Below are 24,900 nucleotides of genomic sequence, written 5' to 3'. Positions count from 1 at the left end.
AGGCCAGTCTCCAACCTCCTGTAAGGGAAAGGATAACACTGGGTTTGAGCAAGGTCTCATGCCGGGCAACTCTTAACCCACGTCGGGATCTTGGACCCAAGCTCCCTTGGAGCGATGTAGCCCAACCCACTCCCCGCCAGCTACCCCGGATAACAGCAGAAGCCTCCATCAGCTCCTGGTGCCAGCCACGCCAGAGGCTCTGCAGGCAGCACAAGAGATCATGTCCTTCCCAGTGCCGCCCACACCAGCTCCTGCAGTTCTGTGGTCACAGGGTAAACCCACCTTCGGACTGCTTTGGTCCCCATCTCAGCAGCACCGTTCCCCGTCGCAGGGAATGTCCCGCCAGCATTCGCCCTCCCGTAGCATCTGACTGTGAAAGGAAGATAAGGCACAGCCCCATTCAGTCCCCGGACCTTGGGCACAGGCAGAGAGGCTCGAGGCGCAGCTCACCGGCCACTGGTCGCAGACCTTTGGAGGCACGCACCCCCCAGCAGGAGTACCAGTCCCAGCACCTGGTATTTCCGAGATCTCAGTACCACTCCAGGGACCTGTCAAGGGATCAACGTCACCATTCCTCGGACCGTCGCCGATCCCCTATGTCAGCATACCGCATGCAGGCGCTTCCCCGCACTGGGCTCATTCTGACTCCCGATCATGCTCCTCATCCTGATACCATTCGTCAAGCACAAGACGTAGATCACCGGCTCCAAGCTGTCACAGATTCGTCGAGCACCACCGGTCCCTAAAACCCCACTCCAGTTCGGACTCAAGGCGGAGTGACCAGCACTGGTTGGGACAGAGCCACCATTCTGCTCTGTCCTAGTCACCTGGGAGCGACCGTTCAGGATCCAGCCCTGGTTTGGAGCGAGGTTCCCTGACAGCAGGACAAGCTCCAATACCAGCGGTACCAGCTACATTGTCAGCACTGAAACCAGCCTCAGGCCCAGTGGCTGGCGCCGTGGTACCCATGGAACCCGTGGAGGTTCACCCAGCCCTCACAGGCTGCCCGCTCAGCGTCCGGAGCCTCAGAGAGACCAGCTGCCTCTCTCTCCCGCCCTCCTATGGTGCACAAAGCCTTGGGCACAAGGACCCCACAGGTCCAAGAGGGAGCAGGGGAACAAGCCACTGGACCACCTATGTTTGTGGAGGACACTACGGCACCGGCATTTTCCTCCTCATCATCAAACGAGGCTATAATGGGGCCCCCTCCCCCGGTTCCTCCAGATGATGCTAAAGCACACCAAGAACTACTGAAGTGTGTCACTGCCAACCTGGGTCTTCAGGCAGAGGAGCTAAAGGAGCCTTCAGACTCTCTCCTCAATGTCCTCTGCTCCACAGCACTGTCCAGGGTGGCTCTGCCGCTTCATGAAGGAGTCTCAAAGATTACCAATGCCCTGTGGCCAACTCCCTCCTCCCTGCCATCCATCTCCAAGAGGTCTGAGTGCAAGTACTTTGTGCCATCCAAAGGCCACAAGTACCTGTACACCCATCCTGCTCCCAACTCCCTAGTGGTAGAAGCGGTTAACCACAGGGAGTGACAAGGTTAACCCCGGAGCTACCCCTAGGAACAAAGACTTCAAGAGACTAGACTTGTTTGGGCATAAGGTTTATACATCCTCTAGTCTCCAGTTGACGATGGCCAACCATCAAGCCCTCCTGGGACGCTATGATTTTAACATGGCAAGCCATAGCCAAGTTTGAGGGGTCTCTTCCTGAGGCCTCTAGGAAAGAGTTCTGAGCTATTATGGAGAGAGGAGAGCACGACGGCAGCCAGGGCGACACTCCAAGCGGCGTCAGATGCAGTGGACACTGCCGCCCGAACCATGGCCTCAGCTGTCGCCATATGCCGGGCTTCCTGGCTGCTTCTCTCTGGCTTCTCCATGGAGGCTCAGTAGTCAATGCAAGACGTCCCTTCTGTTTGCAGAACAGACGGACAATAATCTCCATGGCCTAAAGAACTCCTGCACAACCCTTAGAACACTGGGCCTGTATGTTCCCGGCCCTGCCCGTAAGTGGTTTGAGCCGCAGCAGCCTCAGGGCCAGGGGAGCCACCCTTGCCAGGAGCCTCCCCGTAAGAAATCCAGAGGCTACAAGAGGCATCCTAGCCAACAACCTTCGCAGGCCCTTCAGTCAAGCTCAACCAGCAATAAGCAGGCAGGCAAGTGCTCATTTTGAGGGTATGCCCAAGGGCGACCTTCCGGACTGTTCCCAGGATCCTCCCTCCCCTATTTTTGCCAACCACCTTTCTCCTTTCCTCCCTGCAAGGGTATCTATAACATCGGACCAATGGGTCCTCAGTACGGTGGCGTGGGGTTACACCCTTCAGTTACTTTCTACCCCTCCTTCCCACCCATTCTCCCATCTCTCTTCAGGGACCCTTCTCACAAGAGTCTCCTCACACAGGAGGTAGAGGGGTTACTGCATCTAGGTATGGTGAAAATCATTCCTCCAGAGTACAGAAACAAGGGGTTCTATTCCCACTACTTTTTAATCCCAAAGGCCAATGGCAGTCTGCGACCTATCCTGGACCTCTGAGACCTGAACCGCTTCCTAGCGAAGCTGAAGTTCTTCATGGTGCCCCTGGCCTCCATCATGCCCTTCCTGGATCCGGGAAACTGGTACACCACCCTCAATCAGAAAGATGTGTACTTTCACATCGCCATCGTTGAGGGACACAGACGCTTCTTCTGCTTTATGGTAGGTCCCAACCACTATCAGTTTGCGGTCCTCCTGTTTGGCCTAGTGACCCCACTGCAGGTATTTACCAAGTGCATGTTGGTGGTGGCTGTATTTACTAAGTGCATGTCAGATGTCAAGGGCAGCTCCAGGTCCCAGGTCCAAAGGCATGTCGCGATGCTGTTAGCCACCTATCATTGCCTCAGCCTGTTGGTAAACAACAAAAAAATCCATGTTAGTTCTGGTACAGAGGATAGAGTTCATCGGAGTGGTGTTCAACTCTATCTATCACTGGAGAGATTCTGGGCACTGAAAGACCTCATTGCGGAAGTCTCCACATTTCCCCTCACCACGGCCAGGGTTTGCCTGCACCTACTAGGTCACATGGCAGTGCCAGGCTCTGGATGCGACCCCTGCAGCCATGGCTGGCAACTGTCTACTCCCCGTCCAGGGACCATCTGGAAAAGGTCGTTACCATCCCTGCAACTGTACTTACCTCGCTGCGATGGTGGACCAACCCCGAGAAAGTCCTGAAGGAGTCCCCTTCGACAGCAGTCCTCACTCATTCGAGTTGGTTTCTGACACCTCGGACCTCAGCTAGGGGGCACACCTCGGCACCCTCCAGACCCAAGGTATGTGGTCCCCAGAGGAAATGACGCTACACATAAATGTCAAAGAGCTCAGGGCGGTGCGCAAAGCGTGCGCGGTCTTCCGACCTTACCTGTTGGGCAAAGTGATCAGAGTCCTGACAGGCAACACAGCCTCGATGTTCTGCATCAACAGACAAGTTGGAGTGCGATCCTCCGCCCTCTGCCAAGAGGCAATCTGTCCTTGGGACTTTTGCTTTGACCATGGAATCCACCTAGAAGCATGTCACCTTCCGGGTGCCAAGAACACACTAGCAGATCACCTAAGCAGGGACTTCTCTCACCACGAGTGGGTGCTCCACCCGGAGGTAGCTGGCATGATTTTCCAGAGGTGGGAAACTCCCCAAGTGGATTTGTTCGCCACCAGGCAGAACAGGAAGTGCCACAGGTTTTGCTCCAGATGGGGTCTGGACAAGGGCTCCCTCTCCAACGCCTTCCTCCTGCCATAAGCAGAAAGTCTGATATATGCATTCCCTTCAATTCCGCTCATCAGCAAAGTCCTAGCGAAAATCAAAAGAGACAAGGCTCAGGTTATCATGATCGCCCCGGCGTGGCCTTGCCAGCACCGGTTTGGGATGCTATTAAGCCTGTCGACGATCCTTCTGTGGCCCCTGCCAAACCGACCAGACCTGCTGTCACAGGATCACTGTCAACTAGTGCACCCCAACCTCGCATCCCTCCACCTCACGGCATGGATGTTGTGTGGCTGAACCCTGAGGAATGGGCCTGTTCGGAAGAGGTCCAGAAGGTCCTCCTCAACAGTAGAAAGCCCTCGACTAGACAGACTTACCTGGCAAAGTGAATGAGGTTCTCCCACTGAGCGGCCAAACGGGGCATCTCCCCTTCGCATTCTTCGGGGCAGTCGATCTTAGACTACCTGCTTCAGCTGAGGAACCAGGGCCTGACGCACTCCTCTATCAGAGTACATCTGGCGGCTATTTCTGCCTTTCATACACCCATCTAGGGGCAGATGGTGTTCTCCCATGTCATGACAGTCAGGTTCCTCAGAGGTCTCGAGAGACTTTTTCCTCAAGTTCAGTCCCTTGTCCCTCAGTGGGATCTCAACTTGGTTCTGTCTAGGCTCACAGGCCCGCCCTTTGAGCCTTTGGCCTCATGCTCTCTGTCTCACCTATCGTGGAAGGTAGCTTTCCTGGTGGCAGTGACATCGGTGAGGCAAGTCTCCGATCTGTGAGCCCTGACCTCAGAACCGCCATACATGGCCTTCTATAAGGACAAGGTCCAGCTCCGGCCCCACCCAGCTTCCTTCCCAAGGTGGTGTCTACTTTCCACATGAGCCAGTACATCTTCCTTCCGGTCTTCTGCCCTAAGCCCCATGAGACTAGTGAAGAGAGGTGCTTTCATGCTTTGGACGCAAGAAGGGCCCTGACTTTCTACCTAGATTGGACAAAGCCATTCCATAGGTTGACTCAGCTTTTCATCTCTACAGTTGATAGGATGAAGGGCCTCCTGGTGTCCACGCAGAGGATTTCTAACTGTCCGAATGCAGAGGATTTCCTCTTGCATTCGGACCTGCTATGAGTTGGTGGGAGTCCCTCTGCCACCAATCGTCAGAGCCCACTCGACCAGAGCGCAGGCATCTTCGGCAGCCTTCCTGGCACACTTCCCGATCCAGGACATCTGTCGAGCCGCGACATGGTCCTCGGTGCACATGTTCACAGCCCACCATGCCATCACTTAGCAGGCCAGGGGTGATGCTGGGTTCGGCAGAGCAGTGTTTCAATCTACACATCTGTGAACTTCTACCCACCTTCCAGGGGTACTGCTTGGGAGTCACCTAAGTTGAATGGACACATAACTGGTGTTCTTTGAGATGTGTTGCTCATGTCCATTCCACAACCTGCCCTCCTTCCCCACTATTGGAATTTCTGGCAAGAAGGAACTGTGGGTGGAGGAAATGGGTGGTGCCCTATTTACTGCAGCATATGTGCACCACTCCAGGGGGTGCGGGAGCCGGTCCCCTACAGATACTGCTGAGGGAAAAACTTCCGGCACCAGTGCATGTGGTGAGCACACATACCTAAGTTGAATGGACATGAACAACACATCTTAAAGAACACCGGTTACGGAAAGGTAACTGTCTTTTCCTAGCTTCTGATTTGTTGTCATTACTATCGGCTTTCCCTTTATTCCATTTGTTTTATAGATAGACTTCTAAACCAGGTCATTTTTTTAAAAATTGATACAGCCTTCTTCCTCGATTGTGGCTTTTGGGGCATTTGGTAAAGTATTCTTTATCATTCACATTTTTCTAATTAAATTCTTTCTCCCAGCAGAGTTGGCTCATAATTGTTTTCAGCTTTTTGAAGTTAGCCCTTTTAAAGCAGAGAGAGAGAGAGTGTGAGTGTGTGTGTGACCATCACTAGTCTGGAATTTATTCTCTTTGCACATCATAAATGTGATAAAGTCACGATCATTTCTACCTAAGCTATCATTAATTTTTAGTTCTGTGATCAGTTCTTCTTTATCTGTCAAGATTAGGTCAACGAAAGGAATCTAACTATGGGGCTAAACTCAAGCACCCAAGAGTGGGGCACTGTGTAATTCAACAAGAATTTTTAAACATTTGTGGAGACATCTCAATCCCATTTTTGAGCATGTAACTTCACAACCCTACTCATGGTGCTTCTGATCACTTTGGACACTGTTCATCAACAGCTCAGATGCAAAGGGTTGCATAGGAAGCATTAGCACTCAGGAATTGGTTGATTACATTGAATAGAGCTGGGCAAAAAATTTTGGACAACACTTTTTTTCACCAAACCATTCAGGTTGACTGAAACGTTCTGTCAAGTATCAGAGGGGTAGCCGTGTTAGTCTGGATCTGTAAAAGCGGCAAAGAGTCCTGTCGCACCTTAGACTAACAGACGTATTGGAGCATAAGCTTTCGTGGGTCCGACGAAGTGGGTATTCACCCACAAAGCTTATGCTCCAATACGTCTGTTAGTCTATAGGGTGCCACAGGACTCTTTGCCGCTGAAACATACTGAGAATTCATGTTGAACTAACTGAATTGTATTGGTCAAAACCAAAAAAGTTTGGAAAAAATTTAAATGTTTTGATTTTCAGTTGGAAATGACTATTCCTTTCAAAATTTACTTCTGTCTAATTTTTGTTTTAATTTTAAAAGGGTAAAAAAAGTCAAACAAAATGAAACATTTCATTTCAGTTTGAATGAAATGTTTCATTCACCTGAAACATTTTTCCCAACTTTTTCAGTTTGCTGAAATATTTTAAAAATTCCATTTCAAGTCAACCCAAAACATTTTTTTTTATTTTTTCAGTTCATCTGGTGAACTGAAAAAATAAAATTGATGAGGAGGAAATCAAATAGCTACATAAGTTATAGTTTAGCCCAATGACATCTAAGGAGTGAGAAAGAGGAATTGTATTGGTTGGTATAATGGGGTCTGAGCAGAAGTAATGGAATTAAATTAAGGGAAAAATAGGCTTATGTGAAGAAAAAATTCCTGACAGTGAGATCTCTTTCGATTATTGAGTAATCTCTTATAGAAAGCAGTGAAAGTGCCATCCCTTGAAGCATTTAAACCTTCACTAGAAAAGCACTAACAATCTGTCATTGATTTAAAATAACCTAAACATCACCCTTCCATCCGTAAGTTTCAATAAAGAAAACCAAACTAAATAGAGGCAAAAGTTTATTTTATATACTATATTTAAGAGGCCATTTCTGGAAGGTTTGAAGTTATTATTACAACTAACCATATCAGCCCCAAAGACACAACAAAATCAAGGTTTTTCCTGGATTTTTTTGTAATATGATGACACAAGCAGTAGAAATAAATATTTCAAGTTTATCCAACTAGATATAAAAATTTCAAATAGGCTCAGCCATTCAAAAACTAATGTTCACAATTGTTCCTATTAAATCTGAACTGCTCGGTACAGTATAATGACTAGAGACGCAATTTCAGAAAGCTTCTGGAGGGAAGAGCCATATAAATGTAAGAGATGGAGGTTATTCAGCATTAACATGATGCTAAATTACTGCATATCATATTTGCAATGGGCAGTTTACAATCTGTTCATCCTGATGGATTTAGCACAAGGGAGTTAGAAGCCCTGGCTCTGCAATTTCAGTCTCTTGCTGGTAATTTATGGCTAAATTGTACCCACAAATAATGTGTAAGCACAGAATGAGTTTGGGACCCTGATAAGCCCAAACAGCTCCACTACACTCAAAGGATCAGTAATAAATGGAAAATAAGGAAAAGTTGCAGGAGATAATGAGTCTGAATTCTAATGACCTAAGCTGGTGCAAAAATAGGATTGCAATTATCAAGTAGTACAAAATCCATTTGGTGCTGCTAATGAGTTGTTTAAAAAAATTGGTTTCATAGTTTGAAGCCAAATCTGCACTATTTATCCACATTTTCCCCTTAACCCATTAAGATTCTGCAGTCTTTGTACATACAAAACTCTCATTGACTTCACTGCAAAAGTTCCATTGTTTTCACATTGAACTTCAAGATTTAGCCCATGATATGTGACCCTTCTTGCTTCTTCAGCAGCAGCCAGCGACTACACCTTTAAGGATCATTGTCACCTATGACATTCACATTTCACAAACTAACATCCATGGTCCATCAAAATTTTCCATTTAAAACAGTCTCATTTTTTCACAGAGAATACAAATTGATTTCTTCTCAGCTGGAAAGAAAAATTATAGCAAGGATAATCTCTCAACTTTGTGAGTAAGAATAAATCCTGAATGAACCCAAAATAGATATGAAATCTATAGTCTTCCACTGAGGTTGATGCTACAGCACCATATCAGTTTATCCATTGTTCATATTTTAATAGAGTGGTTTTGACTAATACAAAATCATGTTAACTGAGGTTCCTGGCATTCTCAGGAATAAAAGGTGACGAAGGAAGGATGTTTTGGAAATGAAGATGACTTCTTTCATGGTGTATCGATTATGTTTTGTACTGGAATGCCTGAAACTGAAGAAGAAACTATTATCAGATAAAAGGAATGTGGGAGAAAAAAGAGAGCCATTTCTCATTTACTTTAAGTTTAGTGGATCCCCTCATAAAGTATTTAATAAATGTAGTTTTCTTATAACTTTCACTGTACTGAATTTTCCTTTTTATCACCAAGGGAAAAAAAGTCTAATGAAAAAACAGTCAAAATGAAGGATAAGATTATGCTCCAATACGTCTGTTAGTCGATAAGGTGCCACAGGACTCTTTGCCACTTTTACAGATGCAGACTAACACAGCTACCCCTCAAAATGAAGGACAGGAGCAAAATCAATAGCCAGGGAATTCTGAAGCCCTGATAACCCAGGAGACCTAATGTAAAGGGGATACAGTGGTCTTTACCCACCAAATAAAGGCCTGTGATACCCAGGCCTGTCCCTAACTGCTCTTTCCTGGCTCTCGAGATTCTGCACATTAAAATTTCCCCCACCCAAATAATGAAAAAAGATTTCTGTGTGTCTGGTCAGTTGTGGTTTTATGACTCAAGTGAACCCCAGAATCCTTTATGTTGACTGTCAAGATAGCTCTTCAATGAATCACTGCCGCTGGTGCAGAGGATGCTGGGGGCATTTTTGAGAAATAATAGGTGCCTACTGGAGGTGAGTGAGCACAACCGGGGACACCCTTTTGAAAGAGGAAATGATAGAAAAATGGGACCAAATCAACTAGTGAGAGGAAAGGAGCAGCAAACAAGTGAGAGATTGAAGCAAGATTTAAATCCCATTCTCATCTAGGATGCCAGCATACCAAGGCACAGGCTTGTCAATAATTAAATGAGGGCAGCCATTTCCTCATTCGCAAATGAATGAAAGTCTAATATTCAATGAGTGAGATGTCACAGACAGACTTTGGGAAGCTGGGCTGTGGAAAATGATCCAGACCTGATAGCTCGTCCTTATCTCTAACGGGGCAAAGGAGAACCCCGTACCTGAGCAATACCAAACTCTAACAGTGTCCATATACATCCAAAACCAAATAGGCAAGCGGAACTCAAAGTACTATCTCAGGCAAAACTACATTGACCCTAATACTCCTAACACACCTGAACTACTGAAGTCAAACTGTATTTTAGCAAATACGATTTTTTTGGAAAATTTACGATTAAACCAAAAGTATATCCTTTCTGTAAGCCTGCAGACTTAATGTACGTAAATAATGAAGGATTTTCTTAAGCTTTTAACTTAAGTAATTTTTCATATACAATGACAATTCTGTGGAAGTATCTGTAGGCCCCTGTCTTCTATGTAGTTTTGTTTTGTGTGTTTCAAATATGATCTATTTCATTTTCAGACATTAAAACACCTTTCAGTATGTATGTCTTTTCAGACTTGTCTGTCTCCATGTCTGTTGAGATTAGAACTGACACCTATATCCAGATGCTTCTGAATTTTGAGGAAGTTTGAAAGTGAATCTGAACTCCACAGTTGGGCCCACCTCTGACTGAAACCCACATCTTCAGTCATTTCTGCTGACTGCTGTAATGTGGTCAGAGTGGACTGATGGTGGAATTCTTTGCTGTTTGCATTTGGTCAGCAAATTATTTATTATTTCAAACGCATGGTTCTTTTCAGGACTCGTTAGCAAATTGTTTCTCCTGCTGCTTTCTCTGGTTCCCATAGCCTCACTCCTTGTCAGAAACAACTGTCAGCTTGCTTCTGAAATCCAGGACACACTACTCCACGTGCCAAGGTTTCTGCTAAAGTCTTCAGGGGCACACAATCTTTTAACAGATTAAAATATTAGTTTATTGATCAGTCTTGGTGCTAAAAGAAAAATTGATTTTGTTTTCCTGCCATCTAGCTCTTGTGAAACATATTTTCAAGTTCACCACCTTCTGCATCTTGGCCAGAAGTACGATGTAATTTATTTAGAGTACATATTGCATGTGGTTAATCTGTTGATTTTAACAATAGATGGGAAAGCCGAATCATCTGAGAGGTTTAAGGTATTTGTTTACCTCCTACGCCTGCTGAAAATGCTCATGTTCAGGTATTGCAGGCAATATCTCTGCTGTTTGTGGGATAGCTGTGGGTCTTCGTTGGTTGGGCTCTGTGAAAAGAGAAAATAGTTTTAGTCCACATTAATAAGTAGCAAAAACATCTGAGGAATGTTACACTTCAGGCACCTCACTCCCATTTGATTTCAATGAAAGTTAGGCACCTAATCTGTTCAAGTACATTTTTAAAAAATCCCACTATCAGGAGTCTAAGTCCCATTGAAAGTCAGCTGGATTTAGGTGCCTAAGTCACTTAGAAACTTTTGAAAATTTTACTCAGTGAAAATACAGAAACATGTTTTGTAAGAGCAAATTCAGGGCTAAATCAAAATCATATAAAGCTGTAGATTTGCTAGCAGGAAGCAGAAAACTCAATCTGTGGACTTTCCAGAGCATCATCCATATGGAAGGGCTGAACAACCACCCCACAGAGGTTCAAAGGCTATTGTGGCTACAGGGGGAGCATGGAGTGCTCCCAGGAATCACACAGTTACCAACATACATCTGCAAGTGGTGGAGGCAGCGTAGGGGTACGAGGACACCCCAACAGGCTGGCATTGGAGCTGCCCTATAGACAAGACACCTTAGTGGGGCCCACGTAAGGAGTCTGAGCCATTAGGAAATGAAGGAATTGGAGCTTGCTGGAAGCTCTTCATAAGCTACCATTCAAGAAATCAGCATTATCTGATATGATACATTTTATGCAGATCTGAAATGGGATGATGTTGTAGATAGTATCTTAACTCCAGATCCATCTGCTCCCTGCACAGCCACAACCCCTCCAAACTTGCAAAGGAACTTCTATATGTTCCAAGGAGGAGGACAAATTATACTGCTTAGATTAAGACACACCCTGTCCAAACATGCATCTAATTTATGCCTCCCCTTTTTGTAAATATAATTCGAAAGTACAATTCAGCTCTCAACATTTAAGTAATTAAATTTGAAAAACAAGGTTAAAATAGAATTGTGAATGTATCCATTCTCCCGTCAGAATCTAAGTGTAACTCCCACTGTTATGCCTGCATATCAAATGGAGAAATGACCCAGACATATATTGGACCAGTGTTCTGGTCCTGTTGTCTGTGGCTATGACTGTGGACCTGGGCAGCTGAAATCACATACAGACTATGAGATAGTTGCTCTGAAACTGCCTTGGACCCATATATTTTTTTATCCTCCCTTGTAAAACACAGAAAAAACCCAAATTAGTCACTAGATTTCATACTTTTCTGCCTAAATTTCATGCCTTTTGAAGCTGGGAGGTCTGTTTTAAATATTGTGACAAGATTTGCTTTTTTCTCTGCATTACTCACCTAAGCTGTAGAAGAAGAGACAACAGCTCACCTATGTCAAATATTAACTGAGGAGGAACAGAATCAAATATGTGATGCTCTACTTGGCCAAGATTAAAACAAGAAAATTCCTTCTTAACTAGTCTTCACATCTATTTAACATTGCTGAAGATGCATCCTGCCTGCCTTCTTCAACAAGAAGGAATGCTGCAGAATAGGTAGGAGAGGTGGGCCTGGGCTTAGAGTTCCCTGGAATGCCAACACTGTTCTATAAATTGAGCCTAATTCTGCTCTTATTTACACCACATTGACTTAAATGAGGTGACACAGGTATAGCTGAGGGAAGATTTGAACTATTTTCTCTTATGTCAGAGACAAGGGACTATCCTTTTAACAGGACAATAAGGGAAACAATGCAGTAATTCGAATGATTTGAGGTAATGTGTCTTGTTCACTTATTTACACACACTGTAGCCACTGAGCCCCTTTACTCTCTTTCATAAGCTACCCACATCTTCGAAGTCTACATGTTGTAAGAGCGCAACCACAGCCAGCTGCTACTTCTATTCCCACACAGATGGGCAGGGATGGACAGACACAGTAGGGACCGGGCAGGATCTGCTCCACAACATGTTGGCCTGTGCCCCAAAGCCAGCACAGAAGGGGAAGCACCAAGTTTTGATTCTCAGAGCCTTGGTTCCTGACCAGATTGTGCAGGGCAGTGACATCCTTCCCCTTATTCAGGCTAGATGGTAAAATTATAATCCAGCCCTTCATTATTAGAGGTCACTGTCAATATAAACCCCAGATACCAAACAAACCATTTCATTTACCATGTTACTAATGTCAGAGGTTGTTAAAATTAAAATGGAAAGAGTTTTAAATATTCCAGTTTTCTTTCCATCATTTATATTGCTTGCTTGCTTTTGCAGTGTCCTCCTGCCTGAACAAAGAAAGTCAATTAAATCACTTTTACTTTTATCTTCTATCAGGGGTGGCCAACCTGTGGCTCCAGAGCCACATGTGGCTCTTCAGAAGTTAATATGCAGCTCCTTGTATAGGCACCGACTCCAGGGCTGGAGCTACAGGTGCCAACTTTCCAGTGTGCCAGGGGGTGCTCACTGCTCAAACCCTGGCTCTGCCACAGGCTCTTCCCCCCACTCTACCCCTTCCCACGCCCTCCCCTGAGCCTGCCATGCCCTGACTCCTCCCCCTCACTCTCAGAGCCTCCTGCACACCACAAACCAGCTGATCAGGAGGTGCCCGGAGGCGCTGATCAACAGGGCTGCCGGTGGGTGGGAGGCACTGGGAGCGGGCAGGGGGAACCTGATGGGGGGGCTGCTGATGTATTACTGTGGCTCTTTGGCAATGTACATTGGTAAATTCTGTCTCCTTCTCTGGCTCAGGTTGGCCACCCCTGTCTTGTATAATCATTTTCAGTTTCAATTTCTTAATGTGGTACTGCTTGGCTTGCAAACACATCAGGTTAATGTTTATTTGTTTAAAATAACTGCTACCACTGGAATTTAAAAAACAAATCACAGGGAAAATTTCTATTGGCCTTAGGTTTGCAGAATTTGGGATTTTGAATTAATAGTATCTCTATTGTTTCAATGTACAGTTCTATCTTTTATATTTTTAAGGGCTAGGATTTCATTGATTTGCCTGGTTACTTTGTGTACTTTCCTATTCCTGGGCTACATTCATTTTCATAAAAGAATTACATAGGTAGCCCTAAAACTTCAGCTGAGTGATATAGATGTGATGGTAAAATGAACCTAACAAAATAACGTATTGGAAAAATATACCTTGCAATTCACAAGTTATTGAATTTTCAGTTATATATTTGTTTCTACGTAATGATCTTTGTTATATTCAGTGACATTATGGAGATTTATTCATAGTCTGTCTTCAGCTCCTATGACGTGAATGCTAATTTAATAATGTTGAAAGGCAGAAGCATCATAACATTGTTTTAAAAAAAAAAACCCAAAATGTCCTAAGTTCATTAAAGTTAACTTTGCATTGTCATGAGCACGACAACTTAGTTGGAGAATGTATTCTAATATGTAATGAGTCGAAGTATGGCTCTCTGAAACAATGGAGGTAGTAGATATTTATAATCCATCTTGCAACGGCTGATCTTAAAACTAGTGCTTAGGAGAAACAGCATTTCTTTCCATGTGGTCTTGATTCTGCTTGCTGTATGGGTGTAAACCAGGAGTAATTTCACTCAAGTCAGTGGCGTTATGATGGTTTAAAACCAGCGAATGGCTCCATAATCAGCCCTATGGTGTTAGTAAAAGCAGTTCATAAGCAAGAAACTTTTCAGTCAAATGGGTAGCCTGGAGTGGAAGGAGCATAACATTAAGACCAATTACATGTTCTTTCTTCAACATCATAAATTTACACTGGGATTTCAAAAGACACTCCATGGTCAAAAAACCCTTAGACATACAGTGCTAAACAATGCTATTGTGAACATAGTGACAAAACAAGAATGTTATTAGTGAGAGCTACTAAAGACAAAAGATTTCAGAGACAGATTCCTTTCCTGAGGGATGAAAATAATGAGCTCATAAATACATCTTCAGAAGTTAGCCAGCTCTCTAAAAGTTGGAAATATAAATTGTATTCCCAAGAGTGCTTAGGCAGACAGGAAGCTATCCGCTCGTTTCTAGGTAAGACTGAAATGCCACAAGTTACTGGATTATAGAGAGAAATTATTGAGACTCTTGAAACTGCTGAAGAAATTGGCAAGACAAGGATATTGCTAATATGTTGAATGATCAGCGAGGTGCCCAAGTCTAGACAGTTTAAAAACTATTTTCCCATTTGTTGACTTTGTAATTTTTTTTTTGCCATTTACAGTTATTTCAGAGGACTCCTGGTTTGTGTTAATCAATAAAAAGATAAGGAAATCAAATTACATGGAATTTATTAAACAGTACGGCTCTTCTAGTAATATCAATAATACTCTGAGCCCAGGACAATTCTTTCCTTTCTTCCAGCAAAGATATTTTGACCAAGTTGAATAATCTCCTCAGTTTAGTATGTTGGTTACCAACTCAACCCTGCAGTGAGTTGAGCCATGCACCAGAGTCTCCCTGGGTTGCTAATAATGTACACTAAGAAGGTCAAATACTGATTCCTGCCCAAAGCCATATCAATGGGTTCTGCGCAGAGGGAAGGAATGGAATCCTCCCCCTTCACCAGGCTTCGGAAAACCAGCACAGCCATTTCAAGTTGCTACTATCGTTTTGAATCTATCCTTTAATGTGGGCTTTAGTCAAGAGGAGCTTGCAGAGTCATGGAGCCTCAGGCCACAATACCTTATCTGCCAAGGCCCTGATGTGGGATGGAATATGTGACAAGGGACCGAAAATGAGGAACACAACAAAATTATTGATGCAGGAAATTTAAAAGTCTTGGCAGCATACGTAAGTCCTTAGCATACGTAAGTCTTTCTATAACCTCAGTTTCACAGTTCTTTTTTTCTGATATAAATAATTTTCAACAATAAAAGTGAGTGAATGCCAACTTTGTGTTGGAAGGAGGTAACTTTGGAACTAAACTGTATGCCTTCATGTGACTTGAGGGACATTTTACAGGTATGCCCCGAACTCCAGTACAATGGCACAAAAGAAGAGTAAAGTCACCCTGTGTGGCCTTTCCATGCCTCGGATATGCCTCACAGTAAGTCACACCAATGTAAGGCCTTCTATGGTGCTTCAGAAGGCTGCAGGATTTGACCCAGAGTTATTTCCACATGACATGGGGATTCATTTGTTCGCTAGCCCATTTAATTTGTTCTGAGCTGAGAATAGAGTGCTTGTCAGTCAAGGGATGACACAAGTTCTGCTTTTATAAAGATGACTTCCTCTCTTTGTAGAGAATCCACACTAGGCCTGCCATACAGTTGCTTTTTAATTTCTTGTAGCAAGGTTATATATCTGGCCTGCCCATTCACATTGATTTCTTTCTGCCGGATTTCATTACAAACACTAGAGGCTTGTGACTCTAGCTTTCAGTGCTAACATCACAGTCATAATACAGGTTTCAGAGTAACAGCCATGTTAGTCTGTATTCGCAAAAAGAAAAGGAGTACTTGTGGCACCTTAGAGACTAACCAATTTATTTGAGCATAAGCTTTCGTGAGCTCTAAGGTGCCAGTCATAATACACAAACTCCTTAAACTGCTGTGACAGCACTATTGGTAACAAAGTGGTTATAGTGCCCCTTTCCCCATCCCTTTTGCCTCTTTGCAGGCCCGGGCATGTGAGGGCATTCTCCCAAACTGATTATGTCTTCTCATCTTCTCAATCTGCTTTCATGCAAGAACAAATTCCTGCATTGCTGTCCCTGAAATAGCTCCTGTACATTAGGTGAGTCAGGGCTGTGTTATTCCCTTCCCCCAAACCAACTCCCTGCATAGGAGGGAACGGTTACCCAACCTTAAGTCATCTCCTGCTTTTGACCAAACAGGCTTGCAATTCAATGCTAACAAATGCAAGGCAATACTGATAGCTATTATAATTATTTGTATTATCATAGCATCTAGGAACCCAGTCCTAGACCAGGATCCTATTGTGTTAGGCGCTGTACAAACACTGAACAATAATACAGGTATAGGAAATAAACAGCAAAAATACAAATTGGAGGCTGCTAATTAGAAAGCAGCAAATCCACGAAAGATCTGTGGGCAGAAGTAAGATACTCAGATACTCAGAAGTAAGGTCCAGAACCTCAAAGATATTTAGGTACCTAACTCTCAATGAAATCTGAGGATCTGGGCCTAAATAAGAGGACTCAGTGCAACGCAGTTGTTAAACAAAGTTATGGTCTTTTTAGATTTATACATAGAATGATAACATGTAAAACAAATGTGTATTTCAGTTACCCATGGTTTCAGATACAAAATCTAGAAAAAATAAATGATGGGGCAACATACTAGGATTAGAATATATGAGGAACCTGAGCTAGCTAAATATTTATCATCTAAGAAAGAGGTGATTTAGGAGGGATATTATTAGAGTCTGTTAAACTGTACAAGTTAAACAAAATACATAAAGGGAGTTATTCACAGTCTCAGGAGATGTCAGAACAAGGAAAAAAGGTTTAAAACAAAGGAAAGAAGTGTTTAGATTACATATTAGGAAAACATGCTTAACTATGGCTATGTTCCTCCTGCTTTCTTTGAAGCCAACAGCAAAAATCCCATTGACTTCAATGAGCATAGCTGAGTAATGGAGAAGATTAACAATAGAGGTGTTCACAGTACCATCGTTGCTGAGGTCCTAGAGCAGGCCAGAAGAGACATTGTGAAAGATGTAGTGAGAATGCTACAAAATATAGGGATTAAGACAGGATGTCTTAGAAGGTCTTTCTTGGCCCCCTCTCTGTTTCAGAATTCGTTAGGTTTTTATTTTGCTTATATATTACTCACCTGAAAGGAGCTGAGTAATATTAGTAGGTGTAGATTCTTTTGACCATTTGCTGTCTCTTTGTTGGATAACAGAAGTTGCTGTTGCTCTATATTTGCTATCTGATTAAAACAAAAATAGTTTATCTTCAGCTGTATCGTTACATATATATCACTCGTCACCGGGGAGCTCATAGCAACCCCTATATTTAGGTTGCCTAACACTTTCCATTATAAAAGAGCCTTGTGACTTCTTTTAAGTTGCTTTAGCACCTCCATTGTTTACAGTAAGACTGGGAAATTGGGCCAAGAGAAAATCTTGGTGCCAGATTTTTCATTGTCCAATGAAATTCCATTCAAGTTAGGATTTTGAAAATGATTTTTTCCTTTCAGACACTTATGTACCTCAGGATAACTTTGGCAGCCTGCCAAAATATTAACTGAATGTTAACTGAAGGCCCAAATCACTGCTGAAGTAGAAGCATCACATACTGGTCACTGCGAGTTCTGGGGGCAGTCAGTCAGTCTGGGAGCAGAAGAGGAGGAGTCAGGCTGAGCTTCCTCCTAACATTCCCTCCTCATGGACCCAGCAACCTGTCCCCTTCTGTGAGAGCACCACATGGCGAAGGAACCACACACACCCTCCCGGGGGAAATGGAAAGAGAGAACTGGACAGAACTAGCCTTGACCACCTTTTGGATCCAACCCCTGATCTTAGCAATCATTCTCCCCTATATCTCATATCTCACCTTGAAGATAAATTCTGTTATATTTGTGACACTTAAATATTATGGTGAGGAACAACCAGGGTGCCTGGGACACTGCCTGGTGCAGCACAGTGGCAGACTGGGAGTGCACCTGGCTGCGGCAGCAGCAGGCTGCCCCCCACCCAGGCTCTGCTTCTGGGAACAGTGGCCAAATGTGTCGGAGGGCCCACCCTTTGCCCCCCGCTCCTGTCCCCAGAAGTCAAGCCTGGGCAAGGAACAGGCTGCCGCTGCCACCCCTCCGTGCCCAGGCTCAGCTTCTGGGGACAGGAGCCGACTGAGCATGCAGGGGTGGGGGTGGCCCCGACCCTCTCAGATGCTGTCCAGCAAGCCAAGCCCAGGAGGGAGGCAGCCTGCTGCCACTGCAACCATGCACTCTCCCAGGCAACTGCTGTGCTGCACCAGCCAGCATCTGGGAGTGACTCTGGGGTCTGGCTGCGAGCAGCTGAACATGCCGGGGAGAGCCGGCGCAGCGGGAGTACAAAGCCCCTCCACCCCCAGATAACATGGGGTGGGAAGGTCACGTGTCTTGCGGGGGCACCAGTCATCTAGTACGTAATTAAAGACTGCATCACACTGCATATGCACAAAGGGGTGTAATTCAGATTGGAGAGGCAAACTTAATTCTGGCATTTTCTAACCTTTGTGTGGTTGACTTTGCAACCTTAACATTCTTTTAATGTGGGCTTTTATGAAATATAACATTCTACATTTAACTAATTAAAATAATTATCAATTAATGGAAATTATAATTCTGGAATCAAATCATTAATTGGAAGCTTAGAAGCTTGAAAATTTAAATAATATTTTTCTTCACTGATTATGTTCTTGAAAATTCTGAGAAACTCAATTAAAGATGGACTGAGTTGTTTAAAAATAAATACAAAAAATTGTTTAATTACCTTAGAAATGTATGCATTACAATCACAGGTTATGATCCAAAGGCTATAAAATCTTACTCTTAAATCCTTAAAATGCACAGGTAATCTTAAAATTTCTATTAAAATATTTTTAATATTAAACTACAAGATATAATAGTTTTAGTTTACCTGCTAGGACACGAGTTCAGGGCTATGTGTTGTTGGTTTTTGTTTTGTTTTGTTTGGGGGGGGTTGTTTTGTTTTTTGTATTTTAAAAAAAGAAGGGAAAAAAACTCTGACTCAGGTTCTGGCAAGAAATAAAAAGATAAAATAATTTTCTAATGATATAGTGTAAAATATATTTTTTTTTATTTGTAATCTATGTATTTTGCTTCAGATTTAGGATCTTAGACAACTCTAGTGCTTATTCATTTAAATAATCTTTCAGTTCACCTTTAAATAGAAAAATTTTCCATGCATTTAGTTTTCTTCCTCTTGACCAATTATGATTAAAGCCAGAATCCTATAGTGTACCTTTATTACAGAAATGGCTCATTGTGCCCAGAGTTAGGATGACTAAAGGCACATATGTGATATCATTTTAGCCATATGAGTAATGAAAACTTCTGGCGTTGCTCAGTTCTGGAGCACTGGGAGAGAACAAAGCTAAAACAACTGAGTGCTAGTGCTCGGAGGCATCCTGGCTGCTTTGGGCAGATGCCTGAGTGAGCACTGTGTGGTGGGAGCTAGCTTACTAACACTCCTTATATGCTGGTGAAAGGAGCAGTACGTTCGCCCCTCCGCACCTACTGGTCTCAGAGTTCTGGTAGTCACAAAGAAATCAGAGACCTGCTTGTATTAAAGGCCAGCTGGCCACACTCTTTCAGTACAGAAGAGTGTTGTTGGGTGCAGGCATTATGTCAGTTGCCCAGAAGTCTAGTTCTCAATGGAGTGCTGGGTTACTAGGCTGGAGGTAGTTCCCTGTGTAGCCTCTACCCTAACTAATCTCACCTGGAGCAGCCAGAATTTAGCCCATAGTGTTGAAGATACTGTTTAGAAAATTATTTTGGTCTTTGAACTCAAGACAAACTCTTCTATAGCACAGTAAATGCTTTTTAAAATACTCAAAATGCATACAAGGTGCTGAATTAACAGCACTGAAACCAAGTGCCATCTGGTCCAAATTCAGCTACAGTGCAAGTGCAACACAGTTGACCTCTGGGTCACTGAACCAGAACTGAATTTGGATTATCAGTCTTCAGAACAGGCAGCTGCTGTGAATGCTTCATCACATCTACCTAATTTGTCTCAATCCTAACCTGCAGGGATCATCGTTAGGAGCAAGAGGATATTTCAGTTTCTATGCCTATTCAGTCTTTGGCTCTTCTGTTGAGACACTCAACAAGGGCATTAATTGTGGTTTCCTATCTCCAAGAACTGGACTGAAACCATCAGCTCATTTTACATAGACCACCAGGCATTTCTCAGTTGTTAACATATTTCAGTCACTGCCAGCCTTTGCTGGATTTGAACCTATGATCCAGTTGGGAAAGATTACATTATCAATCTGCTAAATCTTCCAATCCCCCATCTGCAATTATTGTATCGTGTATTGCAACTAAAACATAATTCTTTAAACTGCTTTAATAAATAAGGGTGTGGCCTATTGCAAAGCTGAATGTACTTTTTAAAAATTATAGGAATTTAAATTTACATAGCTTCATTACTTACTGATGTGTTTTTTATTTTCTTGGAATACTTTGTAGGCAACAATAATGACGGCAAGCACAAAAACAAATGGAATCAGAACAAGCCAAATGATCTTCAGCATACACATTGGATCTGTTTTAAAATAAAATGGAGAAGAGATAAAATAAAGCAATTTTCTGTAATCCATCATTTTATCTAGATAGTTATACCATGCCCATCACCAGGGTATCTCAGTGGCTTACAAATATAAAAGAAAAGACAAAACACCTTTGCCTCTCTCTTCCCTCCCCTTCTGTTCAGAAGCAGTAGGATTGTTTGGAATTAAGTTTCATCTTCATCTGGATGTACCACAGTGCATGTCTGAGATAGTTAAGTAAAATATGTGAATTAACAACTCATTGAAGTTGTGTAAATTATATGTTTCAGAGGAACAGCCGTGTTAGTCTGTATTCGCAAAAAGAAAAGGAGTACTTGTGGCACCTTAGAGACTAACCAATTTATTTGAGCATGAGCTTTCGTGAGCCACAGCTCACTTCATCAGATGTATACCGTGGAAACTGCAGCAGACTTTATATACACACAGAGAATATGAAACAATACCTCCTCCCACCCCACTGTCCTGCTGGTAATAGCTTATCTAAAGTGATCAACAGGTGGGCCATTTCCAGCACAAATCCAGGTTTTCTCACCCTCCACCCCCCCACACAAATTCACTCTCCTGCTGGTGCTAGCCCATCCAAAGTGACAACTCTTTACATAATCAAGTCGGGCTATTTCCTGCATAGATCCAGGTTTTCTCACTTCCCCCCCACCCCCATACACACACAAACTCACTCTCCTGCTGGTAATAGCTCATCTAAACCGACCACTCTCCAAGTTTAAATCCAAGTTAAACCAGAATATCTGGGGGGGGGGGGGGGTAGGAAAAAACAAGAGGAAACAGGCTACCTTGCATAATGACTTAGCCACTCCCAGTCTCTATTTAAGCCTAAATTAATAGTATCCAATTTGCAAATGAATTCCAATTCAGCAGTTTCTCGCTGGAGTCTGGATTTGAAGTTTTTTTGTTTTAAGATAGCGACCTTCATGTCTGTGATTGCGTGACCAGAGAGATTGAAGTGTTCTCCGACTGGTTTATGAATGTTAGAATTCTTGACATCTGATTTGTGTCCATTTATTCTTTTACGTAGAGACTGTTACCAGCTATTACCAGCAGGACAGTGGGGTGGGAGGAGGTATTGTTTCATATTCTCTGTGTGTATATAAAGTCTGCTGCAGTTTCCACGGTACACATCTGATGAAGTGAGCTGTGGCTCACGAAAGCTCATGCTCAAATAAATTGGTTAGTCTCTAAGGTGCCACAAGTACTCCTTTTCTTTTTGTAAATTATATGTGACCCTGCCAATGAGAAGATGCTGCAAAAGTCAACATCTACATATAAGGAGGTGTTATATAAACAAAAAAGTGGTATATGTTTTGATGGGAAATAGAAGGAACATGCCCAGTGTACAACATACACCTGTTCTTGTGTCCACAACCAGACAGTTCGACTGCATATGCGTGAGAAGGAGGAACATGGTGCTTATGGAAGTCTTCTTGCTTCTGCAAAAAGGGAGAGGAGTGCCACTTCCAAGACCACCTCCTGGGGAATCCCATCTATTAGGGTTCTATTGAGAGAAAGCATCTTGGAGACAGGGAAAGCATCGGCGGGAGGCTGTTCTCTGTGGAAATATCTGCTGCAGAAACCCACCGGAGTTCCATGTGGAAATCTGTTCAGTAGCTAATATAGTTTAGAGCTGTATTAACTCCTTCTGGGTCTCCTACTCAGCTACAGCTGAGAAACCACAGAGGAACCCAGTAAGTAACAAGATGGTTCCATTTGGTAGCTCCCAATTCTCATGGATAAGCTGCTCCTGAGAGGCAGCCTTATGCAGTTACCTATGCCTTCCCCTTCCACAGGCCAGATTTTATGGCTCTTCCCCACCTGGCTACCCTATATTTATTGATTTTTATTTCCTTGATGCTCTGAACACCTCCCAAACTTTAGAATTTGTCTTCTTAAGGGGAAAAAATGTTCTCAAGTTGAGTTAATTAACTTGAGGTAAAGTTCTACTTACGACCTAACAGATTGTAGCTTTAACACAAGTTAGTAGATCGAGTGAAAGACTATGAGGCAGCCTAGACTTCAACTCAACCTGCTTAATTGTGTGAAAACTGCAGACTGCCTTATCTTCACTAGGATTTTACCTCAACTTAGTTAATTTGAGTTAGTTAATTTAAGTGAAGAACACACCTCTTTTTCCCTAGTGAAGACACAGCCAACTTAAAAATCTAGAATTTTCAATACATTAATAAATAATAAACAATACTTGAGTTCACCAATTTCCCAATGGCAAATGTTCTCTGGCATTGAGTGTGACAGATAATCAGACAGAAAAGACTCTTAAAAGGCCTATGCAGCACAAGAAGAAATTTAAAGAGTTGACAGGCTATCCTCTAGGAAAAGATTGTCTTTGCAAGGAGACTGTCTTCACTAACTGGACTAAGACTTCTCCCTGAAGCATACTGGACTTAGAATATAAGCGAAACATTGCATCATGACACTGACATTGCAGCCTGACCTTTTTCCCATTCAAGTCAACAGGAATTTTGCCATTAACTTCAAAGGGAGCAGAACTGTGCCAAAAACTTTGGCAGAATAAACTAATAAAAATAAGAAAAATCAATTCTTGTTAAACACAAATTCAATCAATCTCTGAACTATAAGCCAAAAAAATGTTAATCAAAGGCACAGATGTTAGTGTTCTTGGTTTGTTTCCAAAAATATACAGCAAATCTACCTTAAGGTACTATCTAAAGACCATTCTGACCATGGCCTTTCAAGAAATCAAAATTGCACTCAATTTTGGGGTGGATACTTTCAAAGAGTTGCATATGGTTGCCTATTGGAAATGCTTAAGGTTGCCTATTGGAAGTTTTCCTTCCTTAGTGTAAGATTCATATTAGTTCCATGTTTGATTTGCCCTCTGATTCCCTTTTCATAACTTACTTTTCACATAAGTCTGTAGTTGCAGTGAAATATTTATACAGCCATTTTGGTCTTCCATCATTGCTGCTATACATAAGTGATTTATATTTTCTTCTGTAGTGTTTCCTCTTCTGGTTGTAGAATTTCTAATGTGGATTTCCAGTATATAGTAAGTGTTGTATTCCTCGCTTTCTTCATTCACATAACCCACAGTGAAATTGAAATGTTTATGGAAAGAAATAAAATTTTTTGCTTTCATTTCTAATGATCCTGTCACTTCTGGAACTACAAATAAATAAAAAACATTAAGATCTGCTATGTAGCACATTGTACTTACAAAATAAAAGTACCATAACTCACTACTAAACCCCATTCCTATAAATAGATGGCAAGACTCATCATTACTGAATACTTAGTAAAATGGACAATAATATATGTAATAAGCCTTCAGAATGAATCTAAGCTCTATTGATTTTGCTATACAAAATGTGTTTTCCTTGTAACTGTTAGTGACTTCATTTACCAGCTGCAAAAGTTTTTTTGGAATCTGTCATTGTCAGAGATAACACAAACCAACGCTAAATTAAAAAAAAAGAACATGTGAAAATTATAGAGGTTTGAGCTGGGCATGACCTATTAGGTCATCTAACCCATCTCTTTGCCATTTCAGAATATTTTCCAGAGCTTTGCCCAGTCCAATTTTAAGTGATTCAAGCTATGGGGCTTCCATCATGTCTATGTCAACAACATAGAACAAGTTGTCCCCTCAGTAACATCCACATAACTCTGTCAAAATCAATACGGTTGCACAAGCGAATATAAGAGCAGAATTTGTCCCATGTACTTCTTATTTGGTTATTCTCCAAATCTGTACAGGGAACTAATTTGTAAAAGCTAGAGGATTCATTTTTATGAATGCAGTTTGAAAATAACAACAGCAACAACATCATAGACTTGGGCACTTGCTCATTCAGGATCCTGTTCTTGTTTTTGCAGGTGTCAAAGAGTCACAAAGTCTGGTCTATACTCCAGCCTGTAACTAATCTCCTGGGAGTGACCCCTTTAGTGGGCCAGGCCCCCAGGACCCACACAGTTCCACAGGGGAAGGCCCATGACTCCAAGACTGAGCCATCAGCACCAGAATCCCTGTCTCTCCATAGCTCCCTGTAATGAATCCAGCCAAGCCAGGGTCCTACAGGAGGCTTGTACAGTACCCTTTCAGGGTGCAGTTCTTTCAGTGAGTGTTTGCAGTGACACAGGCAGCCTTTTCAAAACAAGGTACCCATTTATTAGTCACCTGGTACACAAAATCTGAAAGTCCTTAGATCAGCACAGAAAGGCAGAAATTAAGCCATAGTCCAATCTTGGTCATAGGAGTGCCATGATGAGCCAGTGAAGCTGTGATGGACTCCATTTCTGGATCCCTCTCTTGTCCCCTCTAGTTTCTCCCAGTCTGGGCTCCTGAGTCCCTCCAAAA

General features: G+C 42.9%; 1 protein-coding gene across 2 annotated transcripts in view; it reads right to left on the bottom strand.

The window, feature by feature from the left end:
* Positions 1 to 6,987: 6,987 nt before the first annotated feature.
* The window catches only part of TMEM156 (transmembrane protein 156), a 29,963-nt gene continuing 12,050 nt past the window's right edge, over positions 6,988 to 24,900 (bottom strand). For both annotated transcript variants that reach the window (XM_048848559.2, XM_048848558.2), the window contains 5 exons: positions 23,445 to 23,708; positions 20,417 to 20,527; positions 17,086 to 17,184; positions 10,306 to 10,397; positions 6,988 to 8,309 (listed from right to left, as the gene is read on the bottom strand). In XM_048848559.2, coding sequence (XP_048704516.1) covers positions 10,309 to 10,397; positions 17,086 to 17,184; positions 20,417 to 20,527; positions 23,445 to 23,708 — 563 coding nt within the window. In that variant the 3' untranslated portion in view covers positions 6,988 to 8,309; positions 10,306 to 10,308. The remainder of the gene's footprint in view (positions 8,310 to 10,305; positions 10,398 to 17,085; positions 17,185 to 20,416; positions 20,528 to 23,444; positions 23,709 to 24,900) is intronic.

Source organism: Caretta caretta, chromosome 4 (genome assembly GCF_965140235.1).
Source record: "Caretta caretta isolate rCarCar2 chromosome 4, rCarCar1.hap1, whole genome shotgun sequence".
In the NCBI taxonomy this organism is placed as follows: Eukaryota; Metazoa; Chordata; order Testudines; family Cheloniidae; genus Caretta; species Caretta caretta.
The sequence above is the reverse complement of the archived record's forward strand: the minus strand, read 5'-3'. Positions and strand labels throughout refer to the sequence as shown.